Raw genomic sequence first — 18,106 nt, forward strand, 5'->3', positions numbered from 1 at the left:
AAAAAAAAATAGAAAATACCAAAAGGTTGAAAGAGGAGAGAGAAACAAACAATCAACTAATGTTAGATGTAATTTACATATACACCCCTTGATAAAGAATTCTTGTTCAAATAAATAAATAAATAAAAGATAAAAGGCTTTTAGTTATTTTACACTTACAAACAAATAAATAAATAAAGGATAATAGTTGGATCGATCAGCATGAATTGAGTAGAGGCCATACATAGGTGGATTAGCCAAGGGGAATTTCAAGACAAATTTGGCCAGTCTATGATTATTCATCTATTCCAAAAAGCTTGTTGTAACATATTTAAAGACTTTTGTTTTGAGAGTGAGAGATATCTTAAGCACTATTTTTTTTTTTTGTTGCAGTAGGTCATATTATGCGGTAGGGGTTACCCGAGTTTTTTTGTTAGTTAGGGGTTACTAGAGTTACTCGGTCATGGGTTACTTGAGTTTTTCAGTCAGCGGTTACTTGAATTTCTCGGCCAGGGGTTACTTGAGTTTTTCAGCCAGGGGTTACTTGAATTACTCGGTTAGGGGTTACTTGAGTTTTTCAGTCAGAGGTTATTTGAGTTTTCAGTCAGGGGTTACTTGAATTACTTGGTCAGGGGTTACTTGAGTTTTTCGATCAGGAGTTACTTGAGTTATTCGGTCAGGGGTTACTTGAGTTATTCGGTCGGGGATTACTTGAGGGGTTCATATAGGGGTTACTTGAGGGGTTCACTCGGTTAAGGGTTACTCAGTTAGGGGTCACTCGAGTTTCTCAGTCAGGGGTAATTCGAGTTTCTCGGTCAGGCCGCATTCAAACAATTGTGACTCGAGTAACCCCTGACCGAAAACTCAAGTAACCCCAGAAACTCGAGTAACCCCTGATCGAGAAACTCAGGTAACCTTGGAAAACTCAAGTAACCCCGGAAACTCGAGTTACCCCTAATCTCAAGAAACCCCAAAAACTCAAGTAACCCATGACCGAGAAACTCAAGTAATCCCTGTCGCATGGTACAACATGTCGCATATAAAAATTAGATTGTCTTAAGTGCTTAGACTTTTCTTCCCGATTTCAGGGATCTTTCTCTTTTAATTTTTTTCTTTTTTAAAAAAAAAAATTGTGTTGCTCAACTTATTTTTATGAAAAAAAAGGTTCAAATAAGGGTTTGTTCTGATTGACTGAAATGAGCTGAGCTGGACTGAATTGAACCGAACTTATTGGAGCTGAACTGAACTAAATACTTTATAAGAGAAGCAAATAAAAAACTGAACTGAACTTATTAGAACTGAATTGAACTGAACTGAAAATAATATGAAGAGAACAGGCCATAAGTTAAGTGTTCAAGACTAATGAATTTATTTCAAAGACACTAAGCTCAAAACCAATATAATAAACATTACCCAATTAAGTTAATGATTTGTTCTTATCCAAAAAAAAAAAAATAATAATAATACATTATTAACTTTATACTACTCTTTTAAATTTGTACGAAAGTGTAATCAGTACTAATTAAAAAAAATTTTAAAAATAATAATAAATCTACTGTGTAGCCTGGAAAATATACAAGGTTTTACTTTGAATGTCAATAAATAGTATTTGAGGTATAAAATCATTAACTATATAATTACAAAAAAAAAAAAAAAAAAAACAATAATAACTAATGAAACTAAATAAATGATCTCAAATTGTTTTTTTGTAAAATTAAAATGTGTTATAATTGAATATGAAGCAGAATTAGGGCCTAGTCTGATTGACTGAACTCAGCTGAACTAAACTGAACTGAACTGAACTGAACTGAACTGAGCTGAACTGAACTGAACTGAACTTATTAATTAGTGATTTTTAACTACGGATTAGTGATCTTTGATTATTTATTGATTATTTATTACTATACATATGTGTATATACAAATGTACATATTAAAATATTTACGAAAAAATATACTATATAATTATAATTATAAAATATATGGAAAATATATTATAAAATGTATGGAAAATATATTAAAAACTTGAAACCTCTAAACATTTTAAACACATATACTATTTAATTTAAAAATAAAATAGTATTAGGACAAAAGAACACAAAACACTTACAATCTAACCCATTTAAACAAATTTTAAGTTGTGTAGTACTCTAATTTTCTCAACGAGATTAACATTAGAAATATGTATAAAAAAAATAGAACCATTTGAACAATGAATTGTATCAATATTATTATTGTTGTTGTTATTATTATTATTATTATTATTATTATTATTATTATTATTATTAATAATTATTGTGATTATTATTATTATTTAGTTATTGATTATTATTAGTATTATTATTATTATTGTTGTTATTATTATTATTATTATTATTATTATTATTATTTATTGATTATTATTATTAGTATTATTATTTCAATTATTATTGTTATTATTATTATTATTATTATTATTATTATTATTAATATTATTATTATTATTATTATTATTATTTTGAAAACATTATTATTATTATTATTATTATTATTATTATTATTATTATTATTATTATTATTATTATTGTTTTTGTTTTTGTTGTTGTTGTCGTTGTAATAAGAGCTTAAAAGAATGAAATTTGGCTTTATATCATTAGCAATATCATTAGACATAAATTAAGAGCCGAGCTGAGCTGAACTGAACTGAACTGAACTGAGCTGAACTGAACTGAACTGAACTGAACTGAACTGAATTTCAACGGAACAGAACATGCCCTTAAAAGATAGTATAGTAGGTAAGAACATTAATTCATTTGTGTTCAAACCTTGTGATAAACATTTTTATTGTCGTTGAAACATGTTTATAGTAAAATGGATGATGTGGCATATTACAGTGATGTGACATACATCTAATACATGCAAATTGAAGGGTATCACGTGGCACATATCATATATTATGAACGCCTTGTATTATTAGGAACGTGTTTTAATATATACTTCCTCCATTCTATTAATATTGCAACAATGGACTTTTTGCACTATTCATCACTCTTGTTTGACCATATAATATGAGTTATACGTTAAGCAAAATATAGTCAAGTGAGATCTTGTTGGATTCGCCTCATAAAATACTTTCACAATATCAACTTTTTATAATTTTTACTCTTACACAATTATAGATATTTAGCATATAAAATGTGTTTTGGGATGCGTAATTTCCTCCTTGTTGCAATATTAACAGAACGGAGGAAGTAAGTATATAGGTAGTAGATTTTTATTTTAATTATGAAATTACATAGCACACGCTAATAAGATTAGATTATTAGTTTTAGTCCCAAATCTATTAAAGTTTCTTAGTTCTTTTTTGCTTGTCTAGGTCATTTAATTTGTGTTTTTGCATATACAGCTTATAATGTACGAGTATACATATCTATGTATCAATATCTTCAACCACGCATAATAAACAATTTTAAAGTCGATATTTTAATACTCTTTATATTTAGGCTTCCCTTTTTTTAAACTGAACATTTAAAATGAGACAAGTAAAAAAGAACAGAAAAAAGTAAGGCTTTACGCACCTCAATATTAGATGGTTGTGAACTTGTGAATGCTCATGTATAAAGGTGTAGCTAATTTCTGGCTAGAAGGTTCCATCAAACTTCGAGGTCTCTGAATATAAAATTACATGTTTTTTTTTTTTTTTTTTTTTTTTTTTTTGACAACAGCACATGTTTAATTTTGTGGTACATAATTTTTCTTCAAAAAGAATAATAAGAACTAAGAAGAAGAAGAATAAGAGGGGATGAACCATACTACCAAATAAATTGAACGATGACGAAGAACGGATATACTTGAAATGGACAAATTCTGATCGATAAGATTTTATTCTTCTGGAAACTTTTATTTTAAGTATATATATACTTTGTAAAAACTGTTTTTCAATTAAGTAAATGTTTTCGATCACCCTTAATATTTCTACTTGTCATTTAAATTTGGAAATTTTCATGTATTATCTTTCACGATTTGTCGTAATATGTATCTTAGCTCAAATCGTTAAACACAATCCTTAACTTATATATTTGAACGTGGCCTATTATATAGAAACAGAATAATTATCTCAAACATGTGTAATATGATCCATAACACATTGTGTTTGGTGCAAAACTACAAGGGTTTTGTTTATTAACGTGGCCATCAATTTAAGCTTTTATATGTGGCTGAAATTGTACTTGGTAGATATTACTTAATTACTACATTTTTTTTCTGAAAGATATATTACTACAATTAAGCAAATGCGTAGTTGTAGTCAATCAAGTACCTTTAATTTTATGAGACTTATTAATTAATTAATTAGTATAAAAAGTGGCATAAAAATCTATAATTAGGTGGTGTCACGCGTTAAAGAAAAAGTTTGATGAAGAAATTAAATATGCAAAATTATCATAATTAAAAATATAACTGGTTGCAATATAGCTAGAAAAGGCCTTTTTTAGCTTTGCCAACCTTCGTTCTACAATAAAGTTGATTTATAGGTATCTTGTGAATGAGATTAGCGGTGCCGCGATAATATTAATAATAATATTACATGAGATGATCATGATTTTAATGATTATTAAGATGATCATAGTTTTAAGTAGTATTTCCACAATAGCAATGCAAGTAGGAGTGATTCGAAGAATAATCTTGAGTGGCTAAATCACCTTTATGCATGTAGTATCTTTAATTATCTTAATTCAATAATCACGTGAGACAATTTCACAATAACTTATTACTAATTAGTATTACACTAATTTTTAAAATTCAATTTCGGAATAAAGTTACCCTGAATTACTAAAAATTATGATCCAGTAGAACTAAGATATATCCTCGATCTTACAATAAATTATTATCGGTTTAGCTCGATGTGTAAATTAAAAGTTTCCTTTTTGTGCAAAGCAGATGAAGAGGTAGAAAGGTGGATAGCGAAATAAAGAACATTTTTATAAGCTTTAAGGGTATGTATTATGTACACATTGCAGCATGTAATAGGGGTTATAACTTTATGATTTATAATTTTAGTTTGGTGCTTTTAAGGTGGATTTTTGCTAGATTGATAGAGCATTTGTACTTAATCATCTATTTTAAGCTTAAATATTTGTAAAGGTAGTATTTGAATTAGCTGTGTTCATATCTTACTTTGTACTTTCTTAAATACACACCAAAATTAGGAGAGATTTCTACGTTATTGGGATGATTCAATCCAACCAAAAGTAATATACGATCACAATATAATAGTTGCTTACATTAACTTTTAGGATTTATTTAGGGGATATAATAAAATATTGATAAGTTTGAGCATCATATAAGCAATTTTCTCTAGAATTATGAGTTACTTCAATTCTAGTAAAAATCAATTTAATCATTGTATCACCAAGAACTAGCATTAATAACTAAATCAATTTGATTAGGGAAATTAACTTTCAATGTTTCAAAAAAAATATATTTAAAATTTAGAAGAAGTTATACTAGTAAAAACAAATGTTGAATACAAGAGAAAATCCAGGAAGATTAGCAAAATTTAGTTAAAAGCATTTTGAATCAGTGACAAGGTCGACAACTTACCATACCTCTAGTCGCATAATCATTCTAGTAATCATTAGTAATATATGCTGGTAATAAGTGATTTCGTGTTAGGGTATGTATATGTTTAATATATAAAGACATGTTCATATTTACTAAACTGAGCTGAACTAAACTGATTGGAGCTGAACTGAATAGACCTAAAATGAATATTTTATGAGAGAAGAAAATTATGAGCTGAACTGAACTAAAGTTAAGCTGAAGTGAACAGGCCCAAGTGTGTTAAACACATCTATCTTTAGTTATATAAAGGGTGCGTCTCTTTACTAGATTTTCCTCTTATTTTTAACATGTACATAACTTCGTTATACATGTAATAAATCGTTTGAATAAATCATTATAAGATTTATAGTATAAATCTTAGGAGTAGAATCTAGATAGAATACGAGATCAAGTCATGTTTACGTTACATCATTGCATGAATATGTTTGTCTCTGCATTAAAAATCCATTTTTCAATACAATCTAATTAAAGCTCATTCCAAAACAATTTTTGTTACAATTTTGTACCAAATTGTTGAACAGTAGAAGTCAAACTAGGCAATATATCTTAGTTGATTGAAGAAACAATTATACTCAAACATGAATATTCACAAAATCACAAGTTTGCTTTTCCTAAATATTCTCAGGTATGCATGAAATTTTACTAGAAGAAAGAACAATACTCAATTTGCGTAGCTTTTTGAAGTATTAAATTATACGAAGTATGTAAGTTGCTTTCCCCTTCTAGCTAGCCTTCTAGGAAACATACAATTTATTCCCAAACAAAGAAAAGTGAACAAAAAAGAGTATGGAAGCTAAGCAAAGAATATCACTCTTCTCATCTCAAAATAATTGAGTCAACATACTATATATATTTCATTGTTTAAATGTTTATTTACAGCTCCATTTTATGCTATGCACGTATATTTTCTTTTCGAAATGCTAACTTAGGGAATTCGCTAAAAAAATAATACGCGTATAATTTTATATGTATTTAGCTTATTTAATTTAGAAAGTGACTTATTATTCAGGATGATCGAGATAAAGTTAAAAAAAGTTTATAAGAAACCGCTCGAGTTCAGCAATAGAGACTGGGCCGCCGTAACTTTGGGAACCCACGTATTCACAAGCTGGAAGTGAAGCATTGCAAGGCTGGTGGAAGTGGAAGATGTAAGGGGATGACAAAAGAATTCACATATCCCTACAAGATCATGCATGGGATATAACCCAATTATATATATAAATATATACTTTGTATAATCAGTAGGATTTGGAAGCTTATTATTTGTTCTTATACATATTGTACTTGTTATAATATTGGCTTTAAGCTAGTGGCCATTGTAAAAGTTTTAAGAACTCATTCCCAAAATCTATTTAAAATATATAAATTTTTCATGAAAACCTAAAAATGCCAAACCCTAGCTTAGCTAAACTTCTCAATCTTTTCTTATCAAAAGGAGAGAAACTATAAGTTTACCAACGTTTCTTGCACATGCACCCCTCTTTTTCCCATGAATCTTTTTATTGACTTTGGTGGGGTATATTTTGTAGCACTCCCATAATAATAATCCATATGTATTCCAATTTTGATATAATAATACTATTTTAATGTGTTTCTTTTATGAAAGATTAATTAATTAGAAAATTTACTTAGGTTGTATTTGATTCTTAATTAAAGCCTATATCGCTATGCATAATCACGGGTTCACACCATAAAAGGCAATTCGCGATTAATAACTACAATAATTAATTTCCTTAATTTAACCGCCTTTCGTAGATTAACGATCATGAGAGGCGTGGTTATTTGATTGATCATGTTTGATGGATTCATGATCTTACGGTTTGATTAAACTATATGATGATTAAGAAATCCCGTTCAAATCCGTGTTATAATGGTTAATTATTTATGCATGCTATTTGTATTTGGTTCTAAGTCATACTAGTGTGGTTTTGGTTCACTTGAATATGTTCCATTATTTTTGAACTTTTAGGGGTAAAAGTTTTATACAAAATCTTGGTAATCATGGTAGTAATAAAATAAATTAGGATTGTGGCTAGTGTCCAATGGACGGTAAATTAGTGCCAAATAATTTATGTTATTAAACAGGAGTTTGTAATAATCATCACTTTGACTAGGAATTAGCTCATGCTAGTCATGCATGCTTGAATCAAATTGCAATTAATCAAGGTGCAACAAGAAGTTAAAAAGCAAGGAGTTCTCAAATCTTCGTTTTTATTATATATATAAGTTTTTCTAAAAAAACTTAAAATGTTCACAAAAGATTTGAATCTAATATTTCGGATGATAGTATAATTTAAGCTAATAATGTATAAGGACTATACGTAACAATTTTGTTTGGATATTGAGGGCAAGTTAGGTGAAGTACTAAATAAAATCGAAAATATTTAGCAATACTACGGGCCTGTTCTCATACGTTGAAATTCAGTCCGGTTCAGTTCAGCTCAGCTCCTAATTTCCTTCTCTTATAAAATATTCATTTCAGTTCAGTTCAGTTCAGCTCCTAATTTCCTTTTCTTATAAAATATTCATTTCAGTTTAGTTCAGTTTAGCTCAGCTCAGTTCAATTCAGCCGAGTTCAGTCCATGAGAACAGGCCCTAGTTGTACTTCTGAATTTGACCTAATGTGGGAAACTTCTACGATACTAAAGATTGATATCTTCTAGCTACGTATTCATATCTTGTTTACGTATTTGATATCAAGCTTTGCACTTCCTACTATTTAAGAAAATTATTATGCTCCTTGTTAATTGAAGTATCCAGAAAAGTTGTAATGTTTTTCAATCGAGTTTAATTTTTTGTCACAAGCACTCTTACTTGAATCCATACTTATTTTGAAGATGGAAAATCCGTAATTACCTGGCTCGATTCATTATTAATTAGATTTTTTTTCTTCACATTAACCTATTGCCCAACATACAGTTTAATTTCTATTTCTTAGGGTCTGTTCTCTTCAGCTTAATTTTAGTTCAGGTAGCTCCAACTAATTTAGTTTAGTTCAATTTTTAATTTTCTTCTCTCATAAACAATTCATTTCAGTTCAATTCTGATTCAATTCAGTTCAGAACAAGTCCTTAGGGCTTGTTCTCATTGACTGAACTGAAGTGAACTTATTATAGCTGAACTGAATTGAATATTTTATAAGAGAAGGAAATTAGGAGCTAAATTGAACTGAACTGAACTTATTAGAGTTGTATTGAGCTGAACTGAACTGGAAATAATCGTATGAGACAGACCCTTAGTCTCCCCCACCCCCAACCTTATTGAATCTTAATATTAATTGTTCTGTCATAACTAGGTCAAGTTATTAGGAGATCATTTAGGCAACAAGATTCTTTATTGAAAGGGCTTTAAAATTCGATATTTATTGTGTTCTAATTACATTTTTAGAATTTCTATGCTTTGGGTGATTCTACATTTTGTAAAAATTAATACTGATCTGATATATACATTTGTATTTTATTTTGTACTATAAATTATACTTATATATCTTGGAATTATGCATAACAATTTATAGTTAATCTAATAACTTTTTTTCAATAATGAGAACAGGACCCCTAACATACTTAAGACAATACAATATTGCTACATAACTAGTGATACGTAATTTATTATGAGAAAAAGAGAAGCTAATGCACTTACGAAGAAAGAATCAAAGTAGGGCGGAACCATAATCATGATACATTGAAGCTAGCCTCAAACATAGGATATTTGTTAGCTGCTGCATAACTAATTAGATTATTTGTATTTTTTTAATTTTTATGGATGGGGAGTTGGATGTTTTTGTTGTTGGTAGTTTATTTCTAATTTTCATTTTCTTTGTTTGTTGCACAATCACTTTCTATGAATTATGATCTTCTATGTATAATCTATTACTATATACCAAATTAAAAAAAAAATAAAAAAATTATGCAAAGTATAATTATATAGTAGTAGACTTAGTACAAATTTATCTATTTTTATTAATTATTATGCCTATGATTTACATAACTACAATCAATCAATATTGTGAATATTACTTGAGGAACATTTAGTTGTTAATGATGAATAATGTAACTAACAAGAATAAAAATTTCTGTTATCTTCTATGATTGCCCTGATCGAGACTTGAAATTCTAGAGACTAGATTATGATAATTTGTAAGAAATTATATTGAATAACATATATTAAGTTATTATATATCCGATCCAAGGTTTTAATCAGTTGTCAACATTTATCTAATGTCATAAAACTCATAATATAATGAATAAACCTCATACTACGTATTACATTTCACAACATACACTTAATATAGTCGAATCATTCGCCACTCAATTTTGGCCATTAGTCTATTAGAAAAGGTGACAACTTTTGATTAAAAGTGAGTTGAAAGCTCATTCGCATACAATTAAGCCACTTCACTAAAGACAAATAATTATTTTTATATGGAATTCAATTCAAAAGAAAAACAAAAGAGTATTAAAGGAATAATTTGTTAAACTTGAGTGCACTAATTTCTAACTAACCTTATAAAACGAATAATACGAAGGTACATGGATATACATCCATAAAACTCCATATGTAGTGGACAAATATGATAAAACCCTAGTAAAGGCAAAAGGGTAGTGCATTGAACCATAAACTATAATATTAATCTCCTATTAGTGGAAGTTTATATTTTAACTTTTAATGGATAAAATTTAGCAAGTTATACAAAAAAATAATTAAATTGGAAAGATCTTATACTTGGGAAGTTGAAGCCAGGAAGATATGAAGGAAATGATGTGGAAGTTAGGCAAATAAATAAATAAATAAAATAATTTCTTTTATATAAAAGAAAAATATGTAAGGACAAATATAGTACTAGTATAGTATAAAGCATTAGTACTTCTATAATTAGCTGAAAAAGTTGGCACCAAAAATAATTAGATGAAAAAGAACAATTTTTTTTCAAAAAAAAAAGATAAAATAGGAGAGTGAAAAGAAGGAGGTGGGGGTTCTACACATGGCAAAATTTGTTTTGTGGTTTGAAAGAATTGAGTTGGCAAAAGAATGGGCTTTGTGGACCTAAACAACCTTGCAAGTCTCAATCCCAATGAATTTTTAGAGAAAACGATTGTGTGTGTCTCAATCGTAGGGTGAAAGCTAGCTATTTTGTGAATATTACAATTTTTATTATTTATGTTTATACAAGTATATGTTAAGATATATTATAAAAAAAAAAAAAAAAAAATCAATATTCCATAAAAAATTAGGGCTTTAGAAAATATCAATAGTTAATTTATTATTTCAATGAAAGTAAAAATGTGTTAACTAAATAGTAGAAAGTTTGTAGAGGTGAAACAAAATTAGGTTTGTTGGACTTGAAATTTGTTATAGACTAATTATAAAGATAAAGGATAAGAATAAAAACATACAAAAATTCTTTTAAAGTATATTTACTATAATACCTTGGATAGGTTATAAAATTATGATACAAAGTTGAAATTACATGCAACGTTGTTAAAGAAAAACTTTCACTTAGCTCATGCGATGGTAGCATGATCGAGTTAAAAATTGACTTGGGAGTGAAGAAACTACTTTAATCTTCCGATACAGATAAATATATAGATTGTTTCTTACTTGCTAGTAAGTAGAACTAGCTAACACACTTAAGAATGAAGCAAAATACAAAGAAAAAAAAGTATTTTTACCTCGAATCACAGCATCATAAGGATTTGATATATCTCTAACCACAACATTTTTTTAAATTTAAATCGAAGATAACTTCTCTTTTTGACCTAATCTTGATCACTTGGATCATCATTCCATGTTATTGAATTAAAATTGACTTCTACCTCATAAAAGCTAAGCAAGCACTCCACAAAATTTGCATAAATACACCAATGGAAAAAGTAGCTAGGTATAACATGGAAAATTAGGCTTCATTACTATAGTAGTAAACTAATTAAGCTTAGATACCTATAATAGCTATTGATGAACATAAATATATTAACTTATAATTGAGTTATGAACTAAACTTATCAGAATTTTATATGAGTTTTATTTCCTGAAATTTGTTAAATCAAAGAACCGAGATCAAATTTAAACTTGATCATTTAAAGTAATTGTTACAAAATAATCAATCACTTCTATTGACTACGTACATACTCCCTCAATTCAAAAACATTACGTTTATCACGGTGATATTATAACTTGAAGTACATGCATTCGGCTATTACATAATTAATCTCACTTGTTCATCCAAAAAGAAGAAAACAAAACATCTCAAACAATAATAATTCTTTGCTTAGACTAAAATAGTTAACATCTCTAGAGTTAGTTTCATTTTTTCATAGTTTAAATTCGTGGTCCTCCAAAATCCAAAAAATTATCCACTTGGATAATACACTCCCCACGTGAGCAATCTGGTCCATATGGCCCTAGTCACCCATGCCACCTAAGAAATGACTTCACTTATTCAACATAATAATCGTTTTCCATTTTTAGGAATAATAATAATAATGGATCCTCTAATTAAATGGGACCTTACCCACATTTCTTACTTTCCCTACCATATTTCGATTGATGTATATATATAAGACTATCATTAAATTTTACTATTTGTAGTACTATACTTCTTTATATTTCCTATATGTTGCTCATATATAAGATTGAATTTGGTTGCAATATTGCAAATTAATATCTTAATTCAAACATACATATATATATTTTGCATGGTCAAATTTGACTAGTAAGATATATAGAGGAATATGCATGTTAATATAATGTGGATGCATCATGCATGGATTAGATTGGTTGATAATTTTGACTTGTTATTATTTGAAGTTTAATTAAATTCTTCAAGTTTACATCACATATTCACATTGAAGTCCTTGTCTAGCAATTTAGGATGGGAGGATCATCCCCCCCCCCCCCCCCCCCCAACTTGAAGGATAGACTAATTTCCATGGTTCACACGATGATGTAAAAGTCGGCATGATTATCAACAACGTTATTGCATTCCTTTTCACCCTTCTCATAATCTCAAACTGTATCTAGAAGGGTATGGCGGTAAGTGATGATTATTTTACAAAAATTAACGAGCTGTTGAATGTAAAGCTCAGCTGATGTTATATATATATATATATATATATATATATATTTATTTATTTAAAGGTGATTCAAATAATTTTCAACCTAGCTCATTTATCACTATAATATCAAAAATATATAAAGATGATATGTAAATATATCTTGTTTTTTGAGAAGATGTAAATATATGTTGTTTACAAATACATTTGTGGTACTCCGTACATGATTAGGTGTAGCTACATCTTACTAACACCGTTTAATATCAAACACACATATATTTCTCTGTGTAGTAAACTAGTAATAAACCTACAAAAGTTCCAACTAGACACTTCATTTTGTTAATTAGTTTATTACTAATTTAGCTACTCATATAACAATCACAAATCACAATGACAACGTACCTATAATCCAAATTATAATCAACATACAACATACTCTTTCATTTTTATTGAGATTATTCAACATAACGTGTCAAATTCCTAAACTACGTGGTGTCGAAGAGGCACATTTCTATTGGTCATAATATGCTTACTCGGTTTCCAACATAATTAATTAATTTTAATTTCATTATAATTTAGAAATTAATAAAAATTACAAATTAGAATCCTACCCTCCGCCACCCCCCCTACCAAATAGCTACAATTTGATAGAGAATGTATTAAAAGCCGTCACATTCTCTTGGATTTCCAAGAACACCCTTCTAAATTATTTATATTATTTAAAATATTGTTTTCCTTTAATATTATTATTTAATCAAGAATTATACCTTTATTTATTATAAGTCAGAAGAATAAAATAATCCTTGAATTAGTATAGCTCATGATTTGTAAGTCACTCACTCTCACTCATTTCACATGCTTTCTCTCTCCTAATTCCCTATATAAACCTCTCCACTTACCCACCTCATTTCAACAACAAAAACAACATCAACAAACATACCAAAAAAAAAAAAAAAAACACTCACTACTACTCTTCAACAACAAATTAAAATTCAAACACCCTTTTATTGCAAAAAACACAATGGATCAAATGTTCAATTTAGCATCTATAGGAGATAACGGAGATGATCTATTATCCCGTCGATTCGTGTGGGTTAATGGCCCCGTGATAGTCGGGGCCGGCCCCTCGGGTTTAGCCGTAGGGGCTTGTTTAAAAGAACAAGGTGTACCATTTGTTGTCCTAGAAAGAGCCGATTGCATTGCCTCACTTTGGCAAAAACGTACCTATGATAGGCTTAAGTTACATCTACCTAAACAATTTTGTCAATTGCCGAAAATGCCCTTCCCTGAATCTTTCCCCGAGTACCCCACTAAAAGCCAGTTTATTGACTACCTTGAGTCTTACGCTAACCATTTCGATATTAACCCTCACTTCAATGAGTGTGTTCAATCTGCTAGATTTGATGAAACATTCGGGCTTTGGCGGGTCAAGACTGTGGGCCAAGGCCCAACTAAGCCCGAAGTCGAGTACGTGTGCCGGTGGCTAGTCGTGGCCACCGGTGAGAACGCCGAGTGTGTGGTGCCCGACATTGAGGGGCTAGCACACTTTGGCGGGAAGGTGATTCATTCGAGTGAATACAAGTCCGGTGACTCTTACCGCGGCCAGAAGGTCCTAGTGGTAGGGTGTGGAAACTCCGGGATGGAGGTCTCCCTCGACTTATCGAACCACAATGCAGAACCCTCTGTGGTCTGCCGTAGCTCGGTAAGTCACAGAAACAATTTTTTTTATATATATATAAATCAATCCTGAACTTCAACCATCAGCTTAACTCAAAAAGTTAAGTTGATGGTTGAAACTTAATAACATGTTTTATACTCTATCAGTAACGACACAGTTTATACTAAAGTGGTATACTAATAAAAACTTGTACATTTTTTCTTATTCTATCAGGTTCATATCCTTCCAAGAGAAATCATGGGAAGATCAACGTTCGAGCTAGCAATGTTACTAATGAAATGGATCCCTCTTTGGTTAGTTGACAAAATCATGCTATTTTTCGCATGGTTTATGCTAGGAGACATGCGAAAATTCGGACTAAAAAGGCCAAACATCGGTCCACTCGAGTTAAAAAACAAACATGGCAAGACCCCTGTACTAGACATCGGGGCCTTAGCGAAAATTCGATCTGGTGACATCAAGGTTGTTCCAGGAATCAAAAGTTTCTACACCAATGGTGTCGAACTCGTCGACGGGCAAACACTAGTTGTTGATTCAGTCATTCTAGCTACCGGATACCGTAGCAATGTACCTTCTTGGCTTCAGGTTAGATAAAAATTCCTCTGTTTTCCTCTGTTTTTACTCTGTTTATTTTTTATATATTATGTTGAATATTTGTAATGAGTATATTATATTTATTAACTTTATTTTTGGTTTGTTGTAACAGGAAGGTGAATTTTTTAACAAAAATGGGTTTCCAAAGACACCATTTCCAAGTGCATGGAAAGGAAAGAGTGGATTATATGCAGTTGGGTTTACAAGAAGAGGATTAGCTGGTGCTTCTTTTGATGCTATAAAAATTGCACAAGATATTGGCAAAGTTTGGAAAGAAGAAACTATTCAAAAAAAACTTACTGCTCCACGTCATAGGAGGTGTATCTCCACTTTCTAATCAAATCAAAAAAAAAAAAAAAAATAATAATAATAATAAAAAAAGTTCAAAAAAATGAAAAATATTTATTTTTTGAGTGTGAATAATATATATATAAAAAATATATATTATGTAAATATGAAAAAAGAAAAGATAGGAATTAGTGAGTAACAAAAAAGAAGGGGGGAGCCCCGAGCCCTCTCCGGGAGCAAGAAGCCCAAAAATTTTGAGACCTTACTATATTTGGGCATTTTTGTGTATTTATGGGATGAAGAGGCTTTTTTTTTTTTTTTTTTTTTTTTTTTTTTTTTTTTAATTTCTATTTTTGGGGTTTTGGTTAGTTCATTCTTTTCTTCTTTCTTAGTATGTAATACCTTGTACAATTACTTAGTTACAAATGAAATGAGAAATTTTTGGTCCATTCATTTCATATATTTTCTAATCTCTTACTAATTACTAACTTCGATTAATAATGTAAAAAAAATGTTCTATGTTTTGTCTTGTATTTTCGGCATCAAGATTTTCGAAAATTGAACTCCTACAACAATAATCAAGTAAAAATATCTCCTATATCGATTTTAAAATAGAGTTTCTAGGCCTTGCTCTTTAATATTTCACTCGAATATATAAACTTAAATTAATTTTATTTATTAAAATGTATTTTCACATTAAAACGTATTTTAAAAGCATATTATCATTTCAAAATGATTAGAATGAATAAGACCTTAGTAAGAATAGATGGATGCAACGTGATCATTTGTGTGAACTTGATCGCACGAAATTGTTTTTAGAACTCATAAATTTTTTTCGAGACATATCTGTCTTTGACATACAGGTCAAAGTTATCGCCCCCTTTCTTTTCCAAATACTTAAAGAAATTATTATGAACGAGGCTAAATCTATTCCATTTTTATTTTATTTTTTTCTTTTTCACTTTTTATTTAGGCTAGGGTATTTCCTTTTTAATCTTCCTACTTTTGTTTTGTTAATTGAAGTTGATCAAGGTAGCTAAAAAAATGACCCTAGCTTTCCTCACTACATGAAGCTTAGGTGCAATCCAAAAAATAAATAAAGCAACCTTAGGTACTTTTCATCATTTCTCCAAGCACCGGTAAATTAGAAGCTTAGAAAGAAGGAATAGAATATAATTTGCTGAAACTATTTATTTAATTATATGAATTTTTATTTATATATATATTTTTTTGAGCTATATCTCTAAGGTTTAAATTTGACAAATAATACATTTATGTACCTTTTCTTCTTTGTAGATAAATAATGGGCTTAAGCTCTATTATGCAAGGTGTGCTCAACCTAGTTAGGGCCCAACTTGTACTTGATAGCAAAGGACAAGGTAAGGGAATCCTCAACCCCAAGCGATTGCAATTGGTTAGACCCTAAACTTTTTACAAGAAGCAAGATTTGATCCTTTAAGTACATTATAAGGTATATAAGAGCTACTCTCCCCTCCCCTTCCCACCACTTTTTTATTTATTTTTCACATTTAAAATTATTAGAGATTTCATTGCAAATGACGGAATTTATGTACTCCCTCTATTAATTTTTGTTTCAATAATCCCCTTGAATTTTGTTTGATCTCCATGCACATATTTGGTCAATTATGTCTTTATCCCGCATTAATGTAGATTATGAAAATTTAATATTTGGATACCACGTGTTAATTTTTGTTTTGTATGTAAGTATATATATGTAGCTAATTAGCAATAGTTGGACAAAGTTTTTCTTGTTTGACCCCCATTACAATAAGTGAGTAGAACAAAGAAGAATTGATTAATTTTACATGTAATTATGTGAATTTTTTTTAAAAATTGTTTCAATTTAATTTACAAACACTTCATATATAATACTTTTTAAGATACTATCGTTATTACAATATTGCTTTAATTTAAAATTGTCCAAGATTCAAATTGGAACAAATAAAAATTATTACTTATGACTTATTATTATTGACAAAAGGTAGTAATAACCAAGTAATAATTTGTCATACTTTCTCTTATATGCTTAAAAAATAACAAATAATATATGTATTTTGTATATAGATGGAACACTTTATTTGCTAAATATTACTAATGTACTTGACTACTTGTATATTCAATCACTAAAAATAATAATAAATATAACTACACAATTTTTATTCAAAAAATAATTTCTTTTTCACTTTCTTGTTAGATATTTTTGCTTATTTTAGGTTTTTCTTTAGCATATATGAATAGAACATTATCCTTATTCATATAAATGGTGTCAGAAACCAATCATCTATCATAGATGGTTTTCATGTTACTGCATCCCTTCAGATTTCCCATACTTCTCATACTATACTTTATTTCATCGTTATGCAGATTGTTTTCAACCAGTTTGTAGAATATTACAAGTTGTCACCTAGTTCGTTTTTGGTCCCATACACCTTCAAATTATTACTACTTCATTACAATACTTGTGCTCCTTTCCCAACTTGCATGCCAATCAACAATTCCGATCATCGGGACCCACGTCCGAACTCCCGGCCCACCTCATCACATTCACATTCCAACGTGGCAACGATTACCAGTATATTAGTAAGTACTTAAACGTCTCATCTCATGATAGTATTATCACGTGGTGTTACTGTAACGACCACCAGTATTAGTAAGTATTTAAACGTTTCAACTCAAGATAATATTATCACGTGGTGTTACTGTAACGAGCTTAAAAAGACTTTGTATGTGTGTGCAAGCTAAGCAATGCTACTAGAAATGGATAATCTTATCTATCTTTATTTTCTCTAATGTTGTTGTAATAAGAGTTTTGATTAATATATGTTGACTTTATCTAGCAACAAATTTACTTATAAATTAAGAACAACATGTAACTTTATGTGTATAGCGGCGCAGAC

At 29.4% G+C, this 18,106-nt stretch overlaps 1 protein-coding gene across 1 annotated transcript; it reads left to right on the plus strand.

Annotated features, from left to right (window-relative positions):
- The first annotated feature begins 13,562 nt into the window (after nt 1-13,562).
- Nucleotides 13,563-15,646, plus strand: LOC145616483 (putative indole-3-pyruvate monooxygenase YUCCA5). The gene is made up of 3 exons (XM_081671215.1): nt 13,563-14,330; nt 14,520-14,891; nt 15,013-15,646. The coding sequence occupies exons 1-3, from the start codon at nt 13,650-13,652 to the stop codon at nt 15,235-15,237; spliced, it is 1,278 nt and encodes a 425-aa protein (XP_081527341.1). The 5' UTR covers nt 13,563-13,649; the 3' UTR covers nt 15,238-15,646.
- Nucleotides 15,647-18,106: the final 2,460 nt, after the last annotated feature.

This window comes from Chenopodium album, chromosome 3, assembly GCF_948465745.1.
Source record: "Chenopodium album chromosome 3, dcCheAlbu1.1, whole genome shotgun sequence".
NCBI lineage: Eukaryota > Viridiplantae > Streptophyta > Magnoliopsida > Caryophyllales > Amaranthaceae > Chenopodium > Chenopodium album.